Here is a 22,318-nt window from a genome sequence, read left to right as displayed (position 1 = left end):
GAACTCTAGAGAGAAAAACAAAATGCAGAGAAAATGAATTAGTGAGAAATGGAGACAGATGGAGGTGAAGCAGACCACACAGGGAGGGGGAAAGAAACAATATATCAGAGTGAACGGATCTAACTGATTCCTCAATTTAACTGCACGTACAATTCAAATACACATAATGAAAGCATGTATCTGTCTCCATTCCTAGACCTTAAGGCTTTGTCTACATTCAAAGGCTTTGTCTACAGGGAAAAGGTTATAACGATATAGTTACACAGTTGTAGTTATACCGGTATTACCCCCTGTGTGGACACTAAGGCTATGTCTACACTGCGCACCTTACAACAGACTCAGCTGCGCCACTGCAGCCACGCCATTGTATGGTGCACTATGTGGCCATTCTTTATCTCTCTCCTGGCTACAAAATAAAACCACCCCCAACGAGGGGCGGTGGCTTCATTGACGAGAGCGCGGCTCCTGCCGACAAAGTACAGTCCACACCGGCTCTTTTCATCGCTAAAACGTTTGTTGTTCGGGTGGGGGGGGGGTGTTTTTTCACACCCCTGAGCGACAAAAGTTTTAGTGACGAAAGTGTCGGTATAGGCAAAGCCTTGGGCCTTGTCTACACGAGAAAGGGTTTGCAGAACAAGAGTTCTTTTGCTGGTACAGTTTATATACCAGTTCCCCAAAATGAAATAAAGCTATAACAGCAAAACTTTTAAGTGTACACCAAGCCCTATTCTAGGATAAGAGTGACTTTTTTGGGGGGTTCAGTTTACACTCCTTCCCAAGCAGCATAAGCTAAACTGAAAAAAGTACTCTTGTTCTGGAATAAAAGGCCTGGTCTACACTAAATAGATATGTTGGCATAGCTATATCAGCTAGGAGAGTGGAAAAATCACACTCGCAGCCAACATAATCCCCCAGCAAATCCCCCAGTGTAGACACAACTATGTTGACAGAAAGAAGTTTCTATCAGCTTAGCTAATGTTGTTCAGGGAGATAGTGGTTATGTCTACACTACAACAGCACAACCACGGCAGTATAGCTGTGCTTCTGTAGTGCCGTACTAATGTAGGCGCTTCTTACAAGACAGAAGGGGGGTTTTCACCAATGTAGTTTAATCCACTTCTCCGTGAGACATTCGCTAGGTCAATGGAAGACATAGGCAGAGCGTCCACATGGTCTGTTATACTGCTATAACCATTCTGGTTGAAATTCACACCTTAGTTTATATCAAAAGAAAGTTCCCATATAGACAAGGCCGAAGTTGCACCTGTTTAAATCAGTTGAAATTTAATTAAAATTTTAAATTTAAACCAGTTTAAAAACTGGTTTAGCATTTGTCTACACAGTTTTTATAGCACTTTAACTATATCAGTTTGAAATCAGACTAGTTAAAGTAGTACACCTTCCTAAAGTGGGTACAGTTATTCCAGAATAAATGTTTTATACCAGTATAGTTTATTCTTGTAAATTCAAGGGAATAAGATATACTGATACAAGATGCAGTTATACTTGTATAAATGTATCCACACTAGGGTTCATACTATTTCATTGAATGAAAAAATGTTACCCCTAACCAAAATAGTTAAATCAGTACAAAAACGGTGTGTAAACCAGGCCTCATACCAATGCGAAACAGTGTGGACCCTCTTAATCTGATCTAAACCTGGTGTGTGTATATATATATATATATATATATATATATATATATATATTTAGTTTAAATTAATTCCTTACTGAATTAAGATAAACTGATATGAAGCCAGGTTTAAATAGAATGAAGAGTATCCACACTGTGATTTGTATCAGTTTTACTAAATTGGTTTAAAAACAGACATAAAAACCAGCACAACTTCGAAAGCCTAGGAAGCTGCTCGCTTTCCCTCCATACATATCCCTACAGCATTTATCTATCTATCTACATTTCCACATTCTAGTGTATTTCTTTCTAATCCATCTCTCTCTGGTATTTCAGGGAGCAGTGACCGCAGCATCCAGTTGTCAACCTCTCACGGCTTTTCTACACACAAACTGGAATTGAAATTGCTTGCTTTTTGTTATTTCAGTGTAAATCTCTGTGTGTGGTCACTCTTAATTCAGATTAAGAACATCCTATTTTGATTTAACCTCCCCTCAAATGAGGGATAGAAATATAGGCCTGGTCGATGCAAGGCAGCTTACGTTGACCTGACTATGGAAGTGTCTACACTTAAATTTCGCTCCTGCCAATGTAACTGCCCCGCTACGCCAACTTAGTTCTGGTCTATGCTACAGATTTAGGTCAATGTAAGGCAGCTTATGTTGACCTAAGTCTGGAAGCATCTACACTAAAATGTAGGTCCCACCTATGTAACTCGCCCACTACACCAATTTAATAACTCCACCTCCACGAGTGGCATAGCACTTACGTCCATGTAGTTAGGTCGACGAAGTGTCACTGTAGACGCAGCATTGCTTACATCAGCTGTTGCTGCCTCTCAGAAACTGCCCAAAATGCACCACACTGACAATATAATAGAGACAAGTGCTCCTGGTGAGGGCGCGCACCACTGACACACGGAGCATAGTGTGGCCACGCAAAAGTGATTTAATTACTGCAGTGGCTGTATGTTGACGTAACTTAGGTCAACATAATTTTGTGCTGTAGACACACCCTTAATAACTCCACCTCCATGAGAGGCATAGAGTCAATGTCAATGTAATTAGGTTGACACGGTGTCAGTGTAGACACTGCATTGCTTACACCAACTGTTGCTGCCTTTCAGAAGCCATCCCACAATGCCCCACGCTGACAGTATAATCAATACAAAAGCTCCTAGTGAGGACGTGTACTGCCAACACAAGAAGCAAAAAGTAAATACACACAAATGATGTAATTACTGCGGAATGTTAGGCAGAGATTCAAAAAAGACCTAGATAGATTCATGGAGGATAGGTCCATCAATGGCTATTAGCCAGCATGGGCAAGAATGGTGTCCCTAGCCTCTGTTTGCCAGAAGCTGGGAATGAGCGACAGGAGATGGATCACTTGATGATTCTCTGTTCTGTTTATTCCCTCTGGGGCACCTGGCCCTGGCCACTGTCGGAAGACAGGATACTGGCTAGATGGACTTTTGGTCTGACCCCGTAGGGCCGTTCTTATGTTCTTATCATAGAATCATAGAAGATTAGGGTTGGAAGAGACCTCAGGAGGTCATCTAGTCCAACCCCCTGCTCAAAGCAGGACCAACGCCCACTAAATCATCCCAGCCAAGGCTTTGTCAAGCCCGGCCTTAAAAACCTCTAAGGATGGAGATTCTACCACCTCCCTAGGTAACCCATTCCAGTGCTTCCCCACCCTCCCAGTGAATATTCTCCTGTTCATGTCTACACTACCACCTGTTAGCAAAACGTACGTCACTCAGGAGTGTGAAAAAACCCACACCCCCCGAGCGACACACATTTCGCCGGCATAAGAGGTAGTGAGCACAATGCAATACCGATGGGAGAGCTTCTCCCGCAGACATAGCTAATGCGGATCATAGGGGTGGTTTAATTATGTGGCTAAGAGCACTCTCTCCCGCCGGCTACAGGGCAGATCTTACAGCAGTGTCGACGCAGCCTTAAATTAAGCTGACTTAATTTTATAGTATAGGTAGGGTGACCAGACAGCAAAGTTGAAAAATCGGGACAGGGCTTGGGGGGGGGGGGTAATAGCCACCTAGATAAGACAAAAAGAACGAGGAGTACTTGTGGCACCTCAGAGACTAACAAATTTATTTGGGCATAAGCTTTCGTGGGCTAAACCCACTTCATTAGATGTATGCAGTGGAAGATACAGTAGGAAGATTGTGTGTGTGTATATATATATACACACACAGAGAGAGAGAGAACATGAAAAGATGGGGGTTGACATACCAATTTTAAGAGACTAAATCAATTAAGGTGGGCTATTATCAGCAGGAGGAAAAAAAAAACTTTTGTAGTCATAATCAGGAGGGCCCATTTCAAACAGCTGACAAGAAGGTGTGAGTAACAGTAGGGGACAAGTTTCAGAGTAACAGCCGTGTTAGTCTGTAGTCGCAAAAAGAAAAGGAGGACTTGTGGCACCTTAGAGACTAACCAATTTATTAGAGCATGAGCTTTCGTGAGCTACAGCTCACTTCCTCAGATGCATATCGTGGAAACTGCAGCAGGCTTTATATATACACAGAGAATATGAAACAATACCTCCTCCCACCCCACTGTCCTGCTGGAAATAGCTTATCTAAAGTGATTTCCAGCACAAATCCAGGTTTTCTCACCCTCCACCCCCCCACACAAATTCACTCTCCTGCTAGTGATAGCCCATCCAAAGTGACAACTCTTTACACAATGTGCATGACAATCAAGTAGGGGACAACTCAGCATGGGGAAATAGCTTTCACTTTGGGTAATGACCCAGCCACTCCCAGTCTTTATTCAAGCCGCATTTAATGGTGTCCAGTCTTGCCCATTAATTCCAGTTCTGCCGCTTCCCCCTGGAGTCTGGCTTTGAAGGTTTCCTTGTTGAAGAGTTGCCTGGTGTCGGTCTCTTTCTGAGCCACCAGCGAGGTCGACGTGTCCTCCCCCCGGTTTCTGCTTCCCGATGTCAGATCGGTGTCCGCCGCTGCCTTGGCGCGGAGACTGTCCGCTTCGGCCAAGGTACGCGGCAGAGGGGCCTTGCTGGCCCAGCTCCGGGCGGCGGATGGGCAGGCGAAGGAGCCCCCCGGCCCGGGCGGCTGGGTCCCCGGGCGGCGCCCCTTGACGAGATCAGCGGGCAGAGCGGGGCCCCGCCGCAAGGCTCGGCTCCCGGGGTCGCGACGAAGCCGCACACGTCGGGGCGGCCGCGCTGCAAGCGGGGCGAGGCCCGGGGCCGCCCGGGCAGGGCCCGCCCCGTCTGGCCCGCGGGGAGACCGCCCCTGGGCCCGCGGGGCGAGGCCTGGGTCGGGCCGGGGCCGCCGGCCGCTCCCGCCCCGCCAGAGCCCAGAGCGCCGCGCCGGCCGCCGGGCCTGCCCGGCCGGGAACCATCGGGCCGGGGAATGTTGCCGGGGAGGCCCCTTCCTGGGGCACCGGCGGAGCCGATTCCTGTCCCCGGGGCGGGGCCGAGCGGCGGCTGCGGGCGCCCGGGTGAGAGACGCCTGGGCCCCGGGGGGGGGCGGGGAAGGGCTCGGCTCGGCTCGGCGCGCGCGTCTCCCCAGCCCGCCCCGCGCCCCTCAGAGCGGCGGGTGAAGGGGCAGCGGCGGCGCGAGGCTTTTCACTCGCCCGGGGGGGGGGCTGTGCGGGAAGGGGGCTCCCCGGGGGGGGGGGCTCCGCGGGAAGGGGGCTCCCCGGGGGGGGGGGGGCTCCGCGGGAAGGGGGCTCCCCGGGGGGGGGGCTCCGCGGGAAGGGGGCTCCCCGGGGGGGGGCTCCGCGGGAAGGGGGCTCCCCGGGGGGGGGGCAGGGTAGGTTGCTGCTGGGGTGCGTGGGGCAGAGTTTATGCCGGGCTGTCTGTGATGGGGGAGACTTCTCCGTGCCTGCCCGTCCGCCCATCCCTCCCTCTGTCCCTAGGTCCCAGTGCTTCTGTCTCGCACCGCACCCCCCTCCCCCGCATCCCTCCATCCCCCTACACACCCCGCAGACCCCGTCTCTCTCTCGCCCACCCCATACGCCCCCCTCTCTCGCGCCATACAGCCCCCCATCTTCATACACCCCCCTCTCTCTGTGTGTGTGTATATATATAGCTCTGTACAGCTCACGCTCTGCCCCCCACAAACCCCTTCTCCCATACACCCCCCTCTCTCTCTATATATATGGCTCTGTACAGCTCACGCTCTGCCCCCACAAACCCCTTCTCCCACACACCCCCCTCTCTCTATATATATATGGCTCTGTACAGCTCACGCTCTGCCCCCACAAACCCCTTCTCCCACACACCCCCCTCTCTCTCTATATATATAGCTCCGTACAGCTCACGCTCTGCCCCCCACAAACCCCTTCTCCCACCCCCCCCTCTCTATATATATATATGGCTCTGTACATCTCACACTTTGCTCCCCACAAACCCCTTCTCCCACACACCCCCCTCTCTCTCTCTCTCTCTCTCTCTATATATATATATAGCTCTGTACATATATATAGAAGTACATCTAAGGCTCTGCCCCCCACTAACCCCTTCTCCCATACATCCCGCCCTCTATATAGCTCCATACATCTCATGCTTTCCCCCCCATAAACCCCTTCTCCCATACACCCCCCCATATATATATATAGCTCCATACATCTCACTCTCTGCCCCCCACAAACCCCTTCTCCAATACACATCTCTCTCTTTCTACCTCTCTCCATATCTCCATCCCCAGATCTTATTATGCTGGGCTATCTCTATATCCTATCCCAACGCCAGAGTCTAGCTCCTGTGACTTGAAAAACGCGGTCCATTTGACCCAGAATCAGTAAGTACATGAAATTGAAATGAATTTGGCAATTCCTGTGGTGGCGAACAGGAAAATTGGTTGGATATTTAAGGGCTAGTCACAATGAAAAACAAAGAGTGGGCAATCATTTTTTTCCACTAATTGATGGGGGATAAATTAGCCAGCTAGTTTTTTTTAGTGAATATTATCCAGTCGGCTCTAATTATTATTATTATCATCACTATTATTTGCATTACAGTAACACCTAGAAGCCTCAACTGAGAACGTGGCACCATGGTACAGGACACTGTACATGCATATAGTAAAAGAACTTGCTGTCTAAAGCCTAGCCTACATACAGATTTTGTACTGATGTAACTATTGTGGTTTGTAGTGTGATTTTTTTTTTCACTGAAATAATTATATCCGTATACCCTCTAGGATAAATGAAGTTATACCAGTATTAAAGTCCTTATTCTGGTGGAGCTTGTTTCCTTTCTTGTACAGCTTTCGATGGATGTTGATTTCACCTATTTTCTTCCCCACAAGCAGGATTTCCAATCCTCGAACATCCTGTGATCTCCTGGATGGAGCAAGAGGAAGAGCCGTGCATCCTGGATCTCCAGGGCTCCGAAGAAAGGGAGACCCAGAGAGAGACACACACAGGTGAGGAATGAGTAACATTGGCTCAGAGACTGTCCGGGAGTGAAGAGGAAAGCTGGGATCCCTGCAAAGCCACTGGGTGCCTCCCTGGTTCTGTTTTTTTCTCATCTCATCTCACTAAGTATCACCCAAGCAGGTGTCCTAGCCTCCTGGCACTCACAGCATAGGCCCCTTTATATTACTTTGCCATGGCGTCCATGCATTGACACAAAATCATGCTTCAGGTTCCAATTTTTTTTTGTCACTCGTACAATTGCAAAGAAATTCTTAAAAACAAACCCCGTTGTACTGATGCGGTGATGTCTACCTGACCCTGTCGACAACGTGAAACAACTGTGTGTTTGTGAATTGCCCCATTCATTACAAAGGGACATTGACTCTGAAACCTAACAATGGCAATTTAACTATTCAGACTGTTCACCATTTCACTGCTGATCATTTTAACAGAAACATCCAGCTAGTGTTCTTATTCCACTGACTCTCCAAAAGCTGCAGCTGCCTTTACCCATCTACCGTAGCCTGCAATCTTACTTCCCACACTGAAAAAAGTGGAATTAAACAAACAACTCAGGGGGATTAGATTATTTCTTTTCATAGCTAATACATTTTTTTTAAAGTCCTTTTACAATTAATTAAATTAAGAAAATAAATAATGAATTTTGCATGCACTGGACCGCATGGAGAAGCCTGAGCAGGGCTGAGCTGAGTGGTCCCTGGGATTGGTGGTAAACGCAGTGGCCAGGGGTTTGTTTGGCTAGCTCTGTGAGAGAGAGGTGGAAAGCCAGCTGACAGGGAGAGTAGAAGTTATATGCATGACACTGAACGGACTAGAGGAGCAGACTTGGAAGTAGTGAGCAAGGAAAGTGCCTACTGTTGTTTGTTTTCAGGGAAACAAGACTTCATGTGTATTCTTTGTAAACAAAGTGGATTAAACTAAAGAATATACCTGACTCATATGATCAATTTCTTCTCCTAATGGAAACAACTTGGCAAAACTTTGAATATTGTCTATCTGGTCAGGCCAAAGGGGCCACACAGGTGTGAATGGATGAATTTTCCAGGAGAGAAATTGTGAGTTGTATTCCTGTTAAAACAAGATGGAACAGATAATGGAGGTGCTTGCAGAAATCAAAAATGTCTAGAAGGAATTAAAACAAGACCTAAAACAGGAGCTGGAGACTTCTCAGAAGAAATTGAAGCAATATCTAGAGGTTTCCCAGAAAGGACTGAGAAATGACCTGCATTCGAAGATAGTATCTTTGTTGGTACAGCAGTTACAACACGTTTGTGCAGATTTCAAAGCCCAGCAACCAAACATCCACTCCGGACTGGCAAGACAGATCAGTGAGGTGATCAGCAAACTGACTATCATAAACCAAAAGGTTTTTCAGGAAATAGAGGAGACCAAGGAAGTTACGGCCAGCTTGGAACATGCTAACAGAGATGAACTACAGCAAGGACTTGAGTGGTCCAGCTCTGATGGTGCGGCAGAACTTACCCCAGAGAAGAGCCTGAGTTATCCAGATTTGGTACAAGCCCTTGGTATGCGGTTTGGGGCTAGCCATCAATCTGAGCCGGCCAGGGCATAGCTAAGGGCTAGAAGAAGAGGGAAAGAAGAAACTCCACCTGAACTGACAGAGGACTTGCAGAGATTTGTGTTCCTGGCTTACCCAGATACCAGTGAGGCCTTTCAGGATACATTAGCGATGGACTTGGACTTGCAGATCACGATCAGCAAAAGCAGGCCAAGGATGCTCAGAGAGGCTGTGGAATTTGCCACAGAACTTGAATCTTTCCTTGCAGCAGACCAGGAAGCAGCCACTAGAGCGGAAGATGGAAGATGCTTCCATGAGCTTTGTAAGTACAGCTCTGTGTCTAATGAGCCTGCTGGAACAGAGGATTCTAATCTGGTTCATGACATTTTTGAGTGATTGGAAAAGTTGTTCAATCCAGTTTGTACACCAATGGAAATTGGTAATACTGCAAAAATGAAGGGTAGCAGTTCATTTAAATGCTTGAACTTGTGGAAAAAAATTACCCACAAAAAGAAGTGTTATAAATTTAAGGCAAGACGGAACTGAGCGTCCCAAGCACTTAGTGAAAGTCCATCATCCAAATTGGGGAAACTGGAAGCACCAAGATGAAGGGGCAATGCTTGGAACTACAAGGATCAGCTCCAGAGTGTGTGCTAAGATTTGGGCAGTTAAACAACAATAATGGGAGTATGAACGTGTGATATAATCCTATTACATATTCGTATGAATATGTAATAAGACCTGTGAAATGCATAAGAATAATGGATATTGGCTCAAAGATAACAGTTGTTAGACCAGACGTGTTAACCATGTTACGGAATATAGGATCCAAAACTGAACCAGCTACGTGGTCCAAAATGGAGACAGAGACTGGGGAACATGCACCAGTCCAAAAGTAGGGAAAACTGGGTTTGAAAACTGGACCTTGGGAATTTGAGCAAGAAGTGAATAGCCAATAGAGTGGATAATCTGACAGTTGGTTTGGATTTCATTATGGCTAATTACTATAATAAATACCAGGAAAGCTGTCTTACAAATTCATTCTGTAGAAATTCCCTTGAAAGATGTGGCCCAGGTGAAACAAATTGTTTGTAAGCAACTGGTTTGCTGTGAGCAAATTGTCTTACCTTGAGGGGCTAAAAATCATAATAAGAGCTACATGTGGTGGTTGCTTTCCAGCAAGGGGAAGATGGGGAGTAGTGAGACCTGCTTTGAGACCCAAGGGGAATTCTGGCTGCTATAGTTCTTGTGGAACTGAAGCAGGAATGGATCTCTGTTCATTTGCTGAATGAATGTTTCAGACAAACAGCAAATAGTACAAAAAGGGACCCATGGTGGCAAAATGAGAACATGTAGATCGAGTAAATGCTGGTATAGGAAGAAAGGGGTGAAGGTGAGCTCCCAGAGGCTATGTCTACACTACCGTGGTAAGTCTACCTACACTACGCAACTCCAGCTACGTCCCTTAGGTCAAGTTACCACAGGGTCTACACTGCGGGGGGTCGACAGGAGAAAATCTCCCATCGGATGTTGCCAGGGTAGAGTACAGGAATCGACTGGAGAGCGATCTGTAATTGATTTGGTGGGTCTTTACTAGACCTGCTAAATCGACAGCCGGTGGATCGATCTCGTTGATCCTGGCTCAAGTGTAGACCTTCCCAGAGTTTCTGTTGACCTTGTTCCAATGCAGTGCTGTACATTTTAATGACTAGCAGCAGAATGGTCTAAGAGACTTTCTGGTTAGGAATCAAATTGTTCTGATTCTACAAAGATATAGATTGTACTGCCTTGGTCCACCACAAGATTGACATTTAACAGCTACCTAACCACTTACCAGAAACAAAAAGGGAAGAGGTTTTAAAAGCCACTGAAGAAATGTATCAGGAAGACATAACTGAGCCTTCAACCAGTTCTTGGGCCTCACCCATAATGCTGGTTAAGAAATAAACATGGCAGCATCAGATTCTGTGTGAACTATAGAAAACCACTTCAAAGGATTCATTAAATAGATGATACCTTGGATGCTGTAGCAGGTTCACTCTGGTTTTCCACAATGATTCTTAAAAGTGGCTGTTGGCAAGTGGAAGTAGGAATGGAATTCACAGCAGGCCAAGGCCTAGGGCAATTTAAAGTGACAGCTTTCAGTGCCCATCTAGATTGATCCCAGGTAGGAGCCTGTCCCATCCTTTCCTTGAGTGACATTGGAGCAGAATCCACAGTCTGCAGGGATGGATTTGAGTCCTGGTTTCCACGCTTACCTACTGTGGTTTAATTCTCTTCTTCTCTCAGCAGGTGACAGGGTGGCAAGTGAGGATGAGGAGACTCCTCAGCAGGAAGTGGAGCCATGTGGGACAGTCCCGGGGCTTGTTCCAGCCTGCCAGAGCCAGGGTGGACCAGGGAGGCTGCGTGTGAACCCTCCGAAGATGAGGCGTCGCCGGTCTGCGCACCGTGAGAGGGGCTTCATCAACCTGCTGGGCATTCTGGAGCCCCGGCGCCCAGCAGACAAGCCCTACCGGTGCACGGAGTGCGAGAAGAGCTTCAGCCAGAGCTCGAATCTCATCGAGCACCAGCGGATCCACACGGGCGAGCGCCCCTTCACCTGCAGCGAGTGCGAGAAGAGCTTCAGCCGCAGCTCCACCCTCATTGAGCACCAGCGCACCCACACGGGCGAGAAGCCCTACACCTGCCCGGAGTGTCAGCGGAGCTTCAGCCGCAGCTCCACCCTGACCGAGCACCAGCGCACCCACACCGGGGAGACCCCTTTCCACTGCCCCGAGTGCGGCAAGCGCTTCAGCCGCACCTCCAACCTGGTGAAGCACCTGCGCACCCACACGGGCGAGAAACCCTACGGCTGCCGGGAGTGCGGCAAGCGCTTCAGCCTCAGCTCCAACCTCATCAAGCACGAGCGCACCCACACCGGGGAGAAGCCCTTCGCCTGCGGGGAGTGCGGCAAGCGCTTCAAGAAGAAGACCCACCTGGTGTCCCACCACCGCACCCACACGGGGGAGCGGCCCTACGAGTGCACGGAGTGCGGCAAGCGCTTCAGCCAGAGCTCCACCCTCATCGAGCACCAGCGGATCCACACCGGCGAGAAGCCTTTCCGCTGCCCCGACTGCGGGAAGTGCTTCTGCGTCAGCTCCAACCTCATCAAGCATCAGCGCATCCACACTGGGGAGAAGCCCTATGGCTGCAGCGCCTGTGGGAAGAGCTTCCGCTACAAGCCCCAGTTCACCCGCCACCAGAAGCTGCACCAGGGGGAGGGAGAGGAGCCAGTGGCTGTCCTGACCCTGGGGCCGTGGGCTGCGGCAGCCCCACTCTTACAGATCACGGAGACTGTTTAAAGCAGGCAAGCGCCCACCCCAGGGATGAGGGAGATCAGGGACTAGAGCCAGCGTGTGGTTGAGCTCTGTTGGGTTGAGCGCTGAGCTGAATTGACGTGTGTTTCTCTAAGCTGTTCGGCCCAGCTCTGATTCACTTGCAGCTGGAGTTTCTCTGATTCCTGTTTTAAGAATATGGGAATTCCTGATGGGCGCGTCTAGCTCAGCATTCTACCCCCAACACTCCCTGCCACTCCAGTGCAGACCAATGTGGTATTCTTCCTCCTGCTTTCCTACATCTAATCCTGTATCCCCACTCCTTGCTATTCCACATCAGACTAATGGGCCCATCTAACCTGATATGCCCCCTTCCCTGCTTCTGCAGATCAGATCAATAGGTCTGTCTAGTCCAGTATCCTCCCCCTTTCCTGGTGGATCAAAATAACTGAAAGTTTCCCATTCAGCTCCCTGCTCCCCCAGGTCAGCCCAATGGGACTGTCTAGCCCAATATCCCCCCTACTCCCTGCCGTGTTGGGTCAGACTAACGGACGCATCTAGCCCAATATTTCCCATACCCATCACTGTGGCACCAGTTCAGACTAATGGTCCATCTGGTCCAGTATCCTACCTCCAAGAGTGGCCAATGCTAGATGCTGCAAAGGAAATGTTGAACGCACTTCACTGTGCTGTGTACCACTGAGGGAGAAAGCAGTTCCTTCTGGACTGCAACTGGCTCTCGGTTTCCATGGTGGATCATGAGGGTAAAATGTCCTTGACATTTCAGTGTTTATCCTGTCCAGTGTCACTGCAGGTGCTATTCTTATTCCTACAAACATTAAATCCTTTTTTTTTTTTTTTTTTTTTTTTTTATGATTTAGTGAGATACTTTCCTCCATAATATCCTACTGCAGGGAATTCCACAGGTTAACAATGTCACTTTCTTTTGCCATTCCCTGGCAATACAGTGGAGGAAATCCCACAAAGCAGGCTAAGACCATTGGAAGGCTGTTGTTCCTTAGGTCTTGACTACAATTAGCTTGCGGCAAGCAGGGTGTCAGTCTACTCTGTGCTAGCCAGCCACAGACTAGCTGTCCCTGTGGACCCTACTGACACATATTAACAGTTCATTAATGCACTTTGATCTAGTCCAATTTCAAAGAAGACTTTCTGCCAACATTTAGTCTGCAGCAGGCTAGTGTGGAGTCGATTCACAACTCAGCTTGCCACAAACTAAATGTTCGTGTAGACAAACCCTAAACCCTTAGACTGTGAACAGCAAGTCCTAAAGCTGGCAGCCCCAGCTCTTGCAGGATCTGGACTGGCATTTGAGGCCTCATGCCACTGCAAAAGGAGCAAATGTCTGGAAGATCAGAGATTGGGTGGGGAAAAAATCCTGTGAAATGGACATTCTAGTTATTGCAAGAGGTGGGGACCTTGCGTAGGTAGCGTGGCCTGAAGCCATCACCATTTGATGGTGTCAGAGTCCCTTACATGGAACCAGTCGATTGGGTCTCAGTCTTGTTCTTAGCAGGGTGGGTGTGTGTGCCACAAAATCACCATTACATTGGCACTTAACAGCTCCCTTGTTGGCAGTAAGGTTAAAGACTGAAAAGGGGCCGAACTCACCTTTGCCCCTTACAGAGGCGGTATCGCAATATGAGGCGCAAGGGAATTGTGTGTTCCTGTGCTACCCATTCGGGGGGATATGCCAAGAGCTTCGGTCCGGTGCCCTCCATTTCGTCTTGTTTCATCCAAACATGGGGCTGGAGCAGGATGTGGCCAAGGCTCACAAAGCTGCGGGGAGCGAGGCAGAGGGCAGAAGGAGCATTTCAGATTCCAGCTTGGACTGGGATCCCCAGGAGCTCAGGAGAGGCCAGGAGACTCACTGCTTCTCCTGGGAAATTAGATGGAGTGATATGTTAAGACAAGTGTCCTCTTGTCTTCTAGACATCGGCCACTGGGGGAAATAAACCATCTTCCTGTCTCAGATGGTTAGACTAGATGACCCTTGTGGTCTTTTCCAACCCTGTGGTTCTATGATTTTATTTTATTTTATTTTATTTTATTTTGGACAAACCCACAGGCACCTGCCAAGATGGAGCAAGTATAAAGGTTTTTGCCTGTACACTGCACTAGTTCTGTGTCCCACCAAGCTAAGAACGTGGTGCATGACTAGGCAGAGGATGCTGATGCCGTGTGAGAGCCAAGGGAGCCTGTGAATTACGGGGAGATGGATTTGATCTGGACAGATGTCTCTCTATTTTCCTTTTTTTTTTTTTTCCCTGTAAAGCTTGGAAATTAATCTCTATTTGAATGGGGGGAAGGGTTGTAGTGGGGAGTGCCTGAATGTTGAGGTCATCTATTGGCTCTCTTAGCTGCCTTCCTAAACCTTCAGCCTGTAGGTCACTAATGCAAATCAGCCTAGGACAGTTGCAGTTAGCATGCCAGTGACCCCTGTATGAAACAAGTTTGTTGAGCCTCAGTCTGCTTCCCAGCGGGCGAGCATCCACATCCCTTAATCATCAGCACTAATCCTTAGCCCCAGCAGAAAGGCTGAGGACTGAATGGACCACGGGGACTAAGCTCCTTTCTCTTTCTCCCCTCTTCCCCCCTCAAGACATCCCTTCAGGCAGGGTTGAACCCGTTCTGGGAGTACACAGAGGATCCAGTCTCCAGGGCAGGGTGAGGCACAGCGGGAGGGGCACAGGGTGTGTGTGTTGGGCAAACTCCATCTCCCACTTCCCAGGCTCCTATGAACATGCCTAGAGAATCCAGTCTCCCAGGGCACCTTTACCTGGGATTAAATTCACACCCAAATATAAACTCAATATTATTTTTAATAAAGCAAAATGTAAACTAGGGATAATTCAAAGAGGTTGCTTCCGACAAGAGTTAGCCCTGTGATTCTGGAGTGATGATCACAGAGGTAGGTAGGTAGATAGACAGGAGGTGACTCTTAGTGTAGGCTTTACTGTATATGGTTTCAAACCCCTGTATTAAGAGGGATTACTATATTAGACTCTTCATGGTTATAAAGACAACGTTCTTAGGCGCTTGATTGTGGTGTTACATTGCCATATAGACTAGTTCTCATGTGTTTTAACAGCCCTACTTTGAGATAATGTTAGAGCTGAGATTTTAATTCTCGCACAGAAGCCAGGTTGACATTCAAAAGCAAAGCTTTTGATCCTGAATATTAACTCTACTCATTATGAATAGACACTTAAATAGGGTCCTTCCGTTAACATGTTGAAAAGAGAGGTGGTCTGAGCAGAGGACTGGATATCATGATTCCTGGGTTCTGATCGCAGCTCGATGAGAGGTGTGGGATCTAGTGGTTACAGTGGTGGGAGGAGGGAGAATTGGAAATCAGGATCCCTGGATTCAATTCCCGGCTTTCGGAGGGGAGTGGTGACTAGAATTGGAAGGGTGAGGGGAAGATGGGAATTCAGGCCCCGCAGATTCTATTTCCAGCTCTGGGAAGGGAATAGAGTCTGGTGGTTAGAGCTAGGCGGTAGCAGGATAAAGATTCCTATGTTGTATTTCCAGTTTTGTTATTTACCTGCAGTGTGACTTCAGAGGACTTATCTCAACTAAGTTATTCCTGATTTACACTCGTGTAAGTGAGAGCAGAATCAGACGCGGAGACCTTGAGATTTGATCCATGCAATGCACAGTTCTTTATATTTCATTCTCAAATCACAGGAACATCCAGTTCCTCACTAAATATTCTGGGTAGTACAGTCCAACACGCATTTCCTAAACTAAAGAGTACTGTAAATAGACCTACGATTAGAGGACATTCCAAACACTACATGGACAAATTACTACATTACTTAGGGTCTATAGGCAGTGACGCAAACGGCAACCTGATATTAAATGGCATCGCATATCCATTGTGGTAGTGATTTAGCACATAGTATCATTTAGCAGAATGCCATGGGAAATGACCCAGTGTTGAATGATTATGTAATAAAGGATCACATTGTTTAATTTGATAATAGGGAGCTCTTACCTGACCACATAAATCTGGGTCATTCTGTCCAATTCTGTTTTGTAAATTTAAATGTAACAGATTTTCTTTTTGTGAATTTTAATGTAAACTATGCTGACTTCTTGTTGGCTAGCCAGATTGCACATGCAGTACTGCCAACCCTATGTGTTCAAAGTCCATGAATCAGTGTCCTCCCTCCCCCCATCCCCCAAAAGATGGGCTTTAAAAATCATGACTTTTTTAAAACATGAAAAAATTGTGGTTCATTTTCTTTGCTTTCTTTGAGCCTTTAGAGGCCGCCTTTTCACACTTTTCTCTGTAACCACAAGGGCTAGAAACTTATTTTTTGGAATGAAACCTGAGATTTTTCACATAGTCAGATGGGTTCAGGAGTTGAGATGCTAAGGAAAAACAACAAGTATTGTGAGACTTGCAATAAAATCACAAGAGATGACAACACTACATACATGAAACATCCACTATATGAATCTAAAACCAATCTAACTCCAGAACCACTTCAGATGCTTATGATAACAACGCAGGAGATTTAGCTTTAACTGTCAATACTACTAGGGCTAATCTCTCTGTGCCTTGGCCACTGTAGGACTTCTGTGTCAGAGATGCTCTTGATTCATTAAATCAAATGTTACTGTGTCGTTTTGTTTTGGCAGACATAACTCAGGTTCTCTGCTCTTGTGTCTGGTTGTTTTGTACTGACTGTATTCCTGCTTAACTCCTACTGTTTTCTTTCTTTGTTGTAAAACATCAGTAGACTGTCACCGAAAATAAATGTGAAAGTCCCTGAAATGTCAGCTTTGTCTTGCAGTGTGTTGTGAAAGTGGCGCACTCTGGGAGGGGAGTGGTTCCTAGTGATTAGAGCTGGGGTGGGCCTGGGAGTCTGGAGTCCTGGGTTCTGTTCTCAGCTCTGGGAGGGGAGCGGGCTCTCTTGGGTTAGAGCAGGGGGGCGGGCTGGGAGCCAGGACTCTTGGGTTCTATTCCAGCTCTGGGAGGGGAGTGAGGTCTGGGGGGTTAAAGCAGTGGGGGCTGGGAGCCAGGACTCCTGGGTTCTCTCCCAGCTCTGGGAGGGGAGCGGGCTCTGGTGGGTTACAGCAGGGCGGGGCTGGGAGCCAGGAGTCCTGCCTAGGTTCTTGTCCCAGCTCTGGGAGGGGAGTGGGAACTCACAACTAAAGAAAAGGGGGGGCTTGGATACATGACTTCCCCTGCCAGCTTTGGGAGGTGGTGATAAGGGGCAAATCATGCTGCCAAGGGTAACAGGGAGGAGGGGACCCTGGGGGGGGGGGGAGGAGAATGGTGCATGCTGGGATACCAGCTGACAATGGGGCAACAGCTCATCTTTATTAAGAACAGTGTATCCTGCAGGAACCAAAACACAGGGGCCCTCCAGGCCTGTCTCCTAGCAACAGCTGCTCTCCCCCCCCCCGGCCCGGTTTCCGCTTCGTCACGTGACCCCGGGGCTGTGACATCATCACTGGGCTCCCCCTGGAACGCTGGGCTGAGCCGATGGACGGGTCGCTGCGGGGAGCCCCGGCTGCAGCCTTGGCTCGCCCGCTGAGCGGGATTCCCGGAGCCTGCCCCGGTCGCCCCCATGGAGCGCGGGGCTGAGCCGCGCGGCCCGGCTCTGCGGGGCTCTGCGGGAAGGGAGAGCCCAGGTGATGCATCAGAGACACCGGCTCACAGGGTCCGGGGGAGAAGGGAAAAGCTGCGGCCCCCGCAAGGCTGGCCCCCCGCAAGGCTTCCCCCACCCCCTTTTTGTCTGGCTCAGGACCTTAGGGTAGGCTCCTGCCTGTCCTGAGGACCCCCGCCGCCCCCCCAAACTCAGAGGGGATATTGGGGCAGAACCAGACTCTCCTCTGGGGAAAGGTCTATCAAGGATTTGGTCCCTGTTGATCAGGGTCTTATACCCCTTTGCCATCCCCTTTCTTCCCGGTGCAGGGTAGGAATGCCTTTCCCCAGCTGTTGAGCAGGTTGTGTAGATCATCCTTGAATCAAGGGATCACCGATGATGGTGATGATTTATTAGGTGTATTACGATAGCCCCTATGAGCCCAGTCGTGGATCAGGGTCCCCCCCCCCCCCCCGGGGCTAGGTGCAGTACATTGTGTATTACAGTGGTGCTTAGGAACCATTGTGCTGGATGCTGTAAAGACACAGAGCAGAGTACCTGCCCCAAAGAGCTGACAATCCAAGCGCTTTGCTGGCTGTCGGAAGACATAATCACAGTGATCCCTTCTATCCTGATAATCTGTTAATCCTTCTTCTGGCAGGTGTTGGGACAGCAAGTTCAGCAGAGCCACGTGGGACGTCCCCCAAGGTCTGTGTCCCGGGGCACCAGCCGAGAGACCCTCCCAGGAGGAGACGGATTAAACACGCTTGCGCCGAGCCGGGCTTCATCAACCTTTTGGGCATCCTGGAACCTCCCCACTCTGCCGCCCGGCGGCCAGCAGACAAGCCCTACCGGTGCACGGAGTGCGAGAAGAGCTTCGGCCAGAGCTCGGTGCTGATCGAGCACATGCGGATCCACACGGGCGAGCGCCCCTTCGTCTGCGGCCAGTGTGGCAAGCGCTTCAGCCAGAGCTCCACGCTGCTGGGCCACCAGCGCACCCACACGGGCGAGAAGCCCTTCACCTGCCCGGAGTGTCAGCGGAGCTTCAGCCGCAGCTCCGCCCTGACCGAGCACCAGCGCACCCACACCGGGGAGACCCCTTTCCACTGCCCCGAGTGCGGCAAGCGCTTCAGCCGCACCTCCAACCTGGTGAAGCACCTGCGCACCCACACGGGCGAGAAACCCTACGGCTGCCGGGAGTGCGGCAAGCGCTTCAGCCTCAGCTCCAACCTCATCAAGCACGAGCGCACCCACACCGGGGAGAAGCCCTTCGCCTGCGGGGAGTGCGGCAAGCGCTTCAAGAAGAAGACCCACCTGGTGTCCCACCACCGCACCCACACGGGGGAGCGGCCCTACGAGTGCACGGAGTGCGGCAAGCGCTTCAGCCAGAGCTCCACCCTCATCGAGCACCAGCGGATCCACACCGGCGAGAAGCCTTTCCGCTGCCCCGACTGCGGGCGCGGCTTCTACGTCAACTCCAAGCTGGTCAAACACCGGCGCATCCACACTGGGGAGAAGCCCTATGGCTGCAGCGCCTGTGGGAAGAGCTTCCGCTACAAGCAGCAGTTCACCCGCCACCAGCAGCTGCACCAGGGGGAGGAGCCTGTGGCTGTCCTGACCCTGGGTGGGGTCAACGTCCTCCTGACTTAGAGTACGGGAATTCCTCGGGCCTCGTGTCTTGGAGCACGGGAATTCCTCCTCTTGATTTCCTGCAGCTCCGGGAGTGGGATCTGGGGCAGGGAGGCTGAGAGTCAGGACTGCCGGGTTCAATCCATGGCTCTGGAAGGGGAGTGGAATTTAGTGGTTAGAGCAGGTGGGGGCAGGACTCCTGGGTTCTCTTCCTGGATCTGGGAGGGGATTTAGTTCTGGGGGTAGGGCAGGTGGGCTGGTATTCAGGACTCGGATTCTACCCAGAGCTCTTGGGGGGGGTCTGGTGGGTTAGCACAGGGGGGCCAAGAGTCAGCACTAATGAGTTCCGTTCCCAGCTGTGGTTGTGTATTTGGGAATTTGTTGGGAAGGAGGGTGCGAGTAGCTAAAAACTGATGTTATGGTGAGCCTTGGTTTAAGCTACCAGGACATCACCAGAGCTAACCTCCAGGTTAGTGGTTCCAATCTAGCTGAGGCAAGGTGCTCCCAGCCTAAGAGATACTAATTCAGTGTGTTGGAATCTTTCCCACAGCAAGACTGCCCTGGGATTCCCCTCCCATCTAGGGCATGGTGGTCACACACCTGTTCATGACTCCCCTGGTTGGGTCAGAGCTCCCAGGCTGGGAGTCTACACACTAGTTAATGTCACACTAGATGAAAGATCTTTAGAGTAGGCTTCACTTTATACAATTGAGAACCCTTCCATTATAGCGACTAACAGACTGTAGACTCTAAACAGTTCCAAAGGCAGTGTTCTCGGTCTCTTGGCTGTGTTATATTGGTTTGTATGCACTAGTTGTGTGTTTGTGTGTATTGGTAAAATACCAACCCTGCACTGATAGGGTGCTAAGGTTGAGACGTATAAATAGTTGCAGGGGGGAGGGGGGGGATTATAGTCTAAACTTCCCTCCTCAGTATTAACCTCATTGCACCAAGTCATTGTAACAGGGTCCATCCATTGCAGCAGACGAGAGGAGGAGCGTATCTCCATTGGCAAATTGACCGCAGTAGCTCCCTGTGTGGGTTCTCTGTTCTGAGAGAAGAGGGATTTGATTCTAGAGAAAGTGGTCCACTTCAGAAGCTCACTAATTATTCCAGAATAGAGTGGCCATGTGGGGATCTTATTCCACATAGATTCTGGTCAGTTTCCCCATATAGACAAGCCTTAAAAGGAGGATTGGGAGCCAGTATTCCTGGTGTCTCTTCTCCTCTAAGGGTGGAGTGTGTGGTCTAGTTAGAGCAGAGAGGACTGGGAGTCAGGACACCTGGGTTCTATTGCTATCTCTCCTGCTGACCATTAGGGGACAAGTAATTTCCTCGCTCTCAGTTTCCCCACTCTTAAATAGGGTGATAACACTACTGACCTGAGTTTTTATTAGTTAATATTTATAAGCACGATAGAAGTATTAGTACTGTAAATAGACCTACCACTAGAGGGCATTCAGTACACTATATGGATGAATTATGATGTTATTTAGGGTCAATAGACAGTGACTCAAATTACTACCTCCTTGCATCTGAGGCTATGATGGAAAAAAGATGCACATCGCTAGTGTTACGTACAGTCCGGTGTTGTCTGGCCGAGTGCTATGCTCAAGTGGGCCATTGTCGAGTGGTCACATAGTAAAGGATCATATTGTTTATTCTAGGAATACTGGGCTATAGCCTTGGATCATCCTAATTCTGTTTTGTGAATTTCAGCCTTGTGGGTTTTAGTTTTGTGAATTTAAATGTAATCCAAACAGATGTTCTCGTCATTGGCCAAACTATACCCATAGCTGTTGGCAACACAAATCAAAGGCCTAAAGACTATGCTTACGGTAATATAAAAGATTCACTGTAGCTAGTTCTGATATACTGTTTGCTGGTCCATGGATAGAAGCCAACAATTTTATACACGTACTTGAGTCATTATGTTGGAATAAAGTTTTATTGTGTCCTGTCCTAGATTCTCTCCTCCCTATCTGTGATTGTCTTGTGTTGACTGTACTCCTGATTAACTGATAACGTTTTCATTGACGTAAAACCTCAATAAATCATATATATTTCAAAATCCTTATCGGATTGGGAGTGTGTTTTATAGGCACTTTGGAACGGGAAGAGGGTTGCAGCACAGGAGGCTGGGAATCAGGACTTCTCGGTTCTCTATCCCAGCTCTGGGAGAGGAGTGGGGTCGAGTGGGTTAGAGCAGGGTGGGAGGAGAGCTAGGACTCCTGGGTTCTATGCAGGGGGATGGGGTGACAGGGAGGGGCACAGGCTGGGCATGCTGGGACACGGAGGGGCACTGGGACAAGGAGCAATTCATGCTGAGATACTAGGGTGATCAGGTGTCCAGTTTTCGACTGGGACACCCAGTCGAAAAGGGACCCTGGCGGCTCTGGTCAGCACGGAGGTGCTCTGGAGCTAAGGCAGGCGAGTCCCTACCTGTCCGAGCAGCGTGCTGCACCCAGGAAGCAGCCAGCAGCCCTGGCGCCTAGGCTGGGGGAGGCGGCCGGGGGCTCTGCGCGCTGCCCCCGCCCCGAGCACCGGCTCCACGCTCCTGTTGGTCGGGAACCACGGCCAGTGGGATCTGGGGGGTGCCTGCGGGCGAGAGCTGCGTGGCACAAAGCCGCCTGCCGCGCCTCCCCCTAAGAGCCGAACCTGCTGGCTGCTTCCGGGGCGCAGCCCGGTCCGCAGGCCCCGGACACGCGGGAAGCCTGCCTTAGCCCCCTCCTTGCACTGCTGACAGGAGTGGCCGCAGGTAGGCCTGTGCCCCCACCCTGTGCCCCCTCAGCCCCCCACTTCCGGCCCCACCCCGGAGCCCGCCCCCCCGCCCGCCCCCCAACCCCCTGCCCCAGCCCCAGCCCCGGGAAGGGGAGGGAGAGCGAGCCACCGGGGGGAGGGGGGGGGGTTCAATGTTGTGGGATTAGAAAGTTGGCAACCCCTGGGGGATGCGGGGGGCGGGGGGGCGGTGAACACTGGGAAACTGGGGCGCACGGAGATGGGGCGAGGAGGAACGGTGCATGCTGGGATACTGGGGGACGTAGGGATATTGGGGGGGTGGGGCGCGGTGCATGCTGGGAAACGGGGGGCCGCAGGGATACGGCGGCGGGGACGCGGGGCATGATGGGATACTAGGGCGCCTCCCAGGCCCTTCGCTCTCCCCTCGGCGG

General features: G+C 50.0%; 2 protein-coding genes across 9 annotated transcripts; both read left to right on the top strand.

Moving 5' to 3' along the window:
- Nucleotides 1–3,733: 3,733 nt before the first annotated feature.
- LOC311522668 (uncharacterized protein) lies at nt 3,734–16,707 on the top strand. Of its 8 annotated transcripts, none has more exons than XM_084632144.1 (4): nt 5,075–5,121; nt 6,333–6,425; nt 6,936–7,052; nt 10,874–16,707. In XM_084632144.1, exons 3-4 carry the CDS (start codon nt 6,974–6,976, stop codon nt 11,923–11,925), a joined length of 1,131 nt encoding a protein of 376 aa, XP_084488270.1. In that variant the 5' UTR covers nt 5,075–5,121; nt 6,333–6,425; nt 6,936–6,973; the 3' UTR covers nt 11,926–16,707. The 8 variants fall into 8 exon arrangements, with proteins under 8 accessions (XP_084488267.1, XP_084488266.1, XP_084488270.1 ...); XM_084632145.1 differs by having other exon boundaries at nt 5,077–5,121; nt 6,939–7,052; XM_084632141.1 differs by lacking the exon at nt 6,333–6,425 and having other exon boundaries at nt 3,734–5,121; nt 6,939–7,052; nt 10,877–16,707.
- Nucleotides 16,708–17,366: 659 nt separating this feature from the next.
- LOC311522673 (uncharacterized protein) lies at nt 17,367–21,216 on the top strand. Its single transcript, XM_084632156.1, has 2 exons — nt 17,367–17,565; nt 18,181–21,216. The coding sequence occupies exons 1-2, from the start codon at nt 17,502–17,504 to the stop codon at nt 19,167–19,169; spliced, it is 1,053 nt and encodes a 350-aa protein (XP_084488282.1). The 5' UTR covers nt 17,367–17,501; the 3' UTR covers nt 19,170–21,216.
- Nucleotides 21,217–22,318: the final 1,102 nt, after the last annotated feature.

The sequence above is a fragment of the Lepidochelys olivacea genome (assembly GCF_965140295.1).
Source record: "Lepidochelys olivacea isolate rLepOli2 genome assembly, chromosome: 6".
NCBI classification, from domain to species: Eukaryota; Metazoa; Chordata; order Testudines; family Cheloniidae; genus Lepidochelys; species Lepidochelys olivacea.
This window is presented reverse-complemented; position numbering and strand designations above follow the sequence as displayed.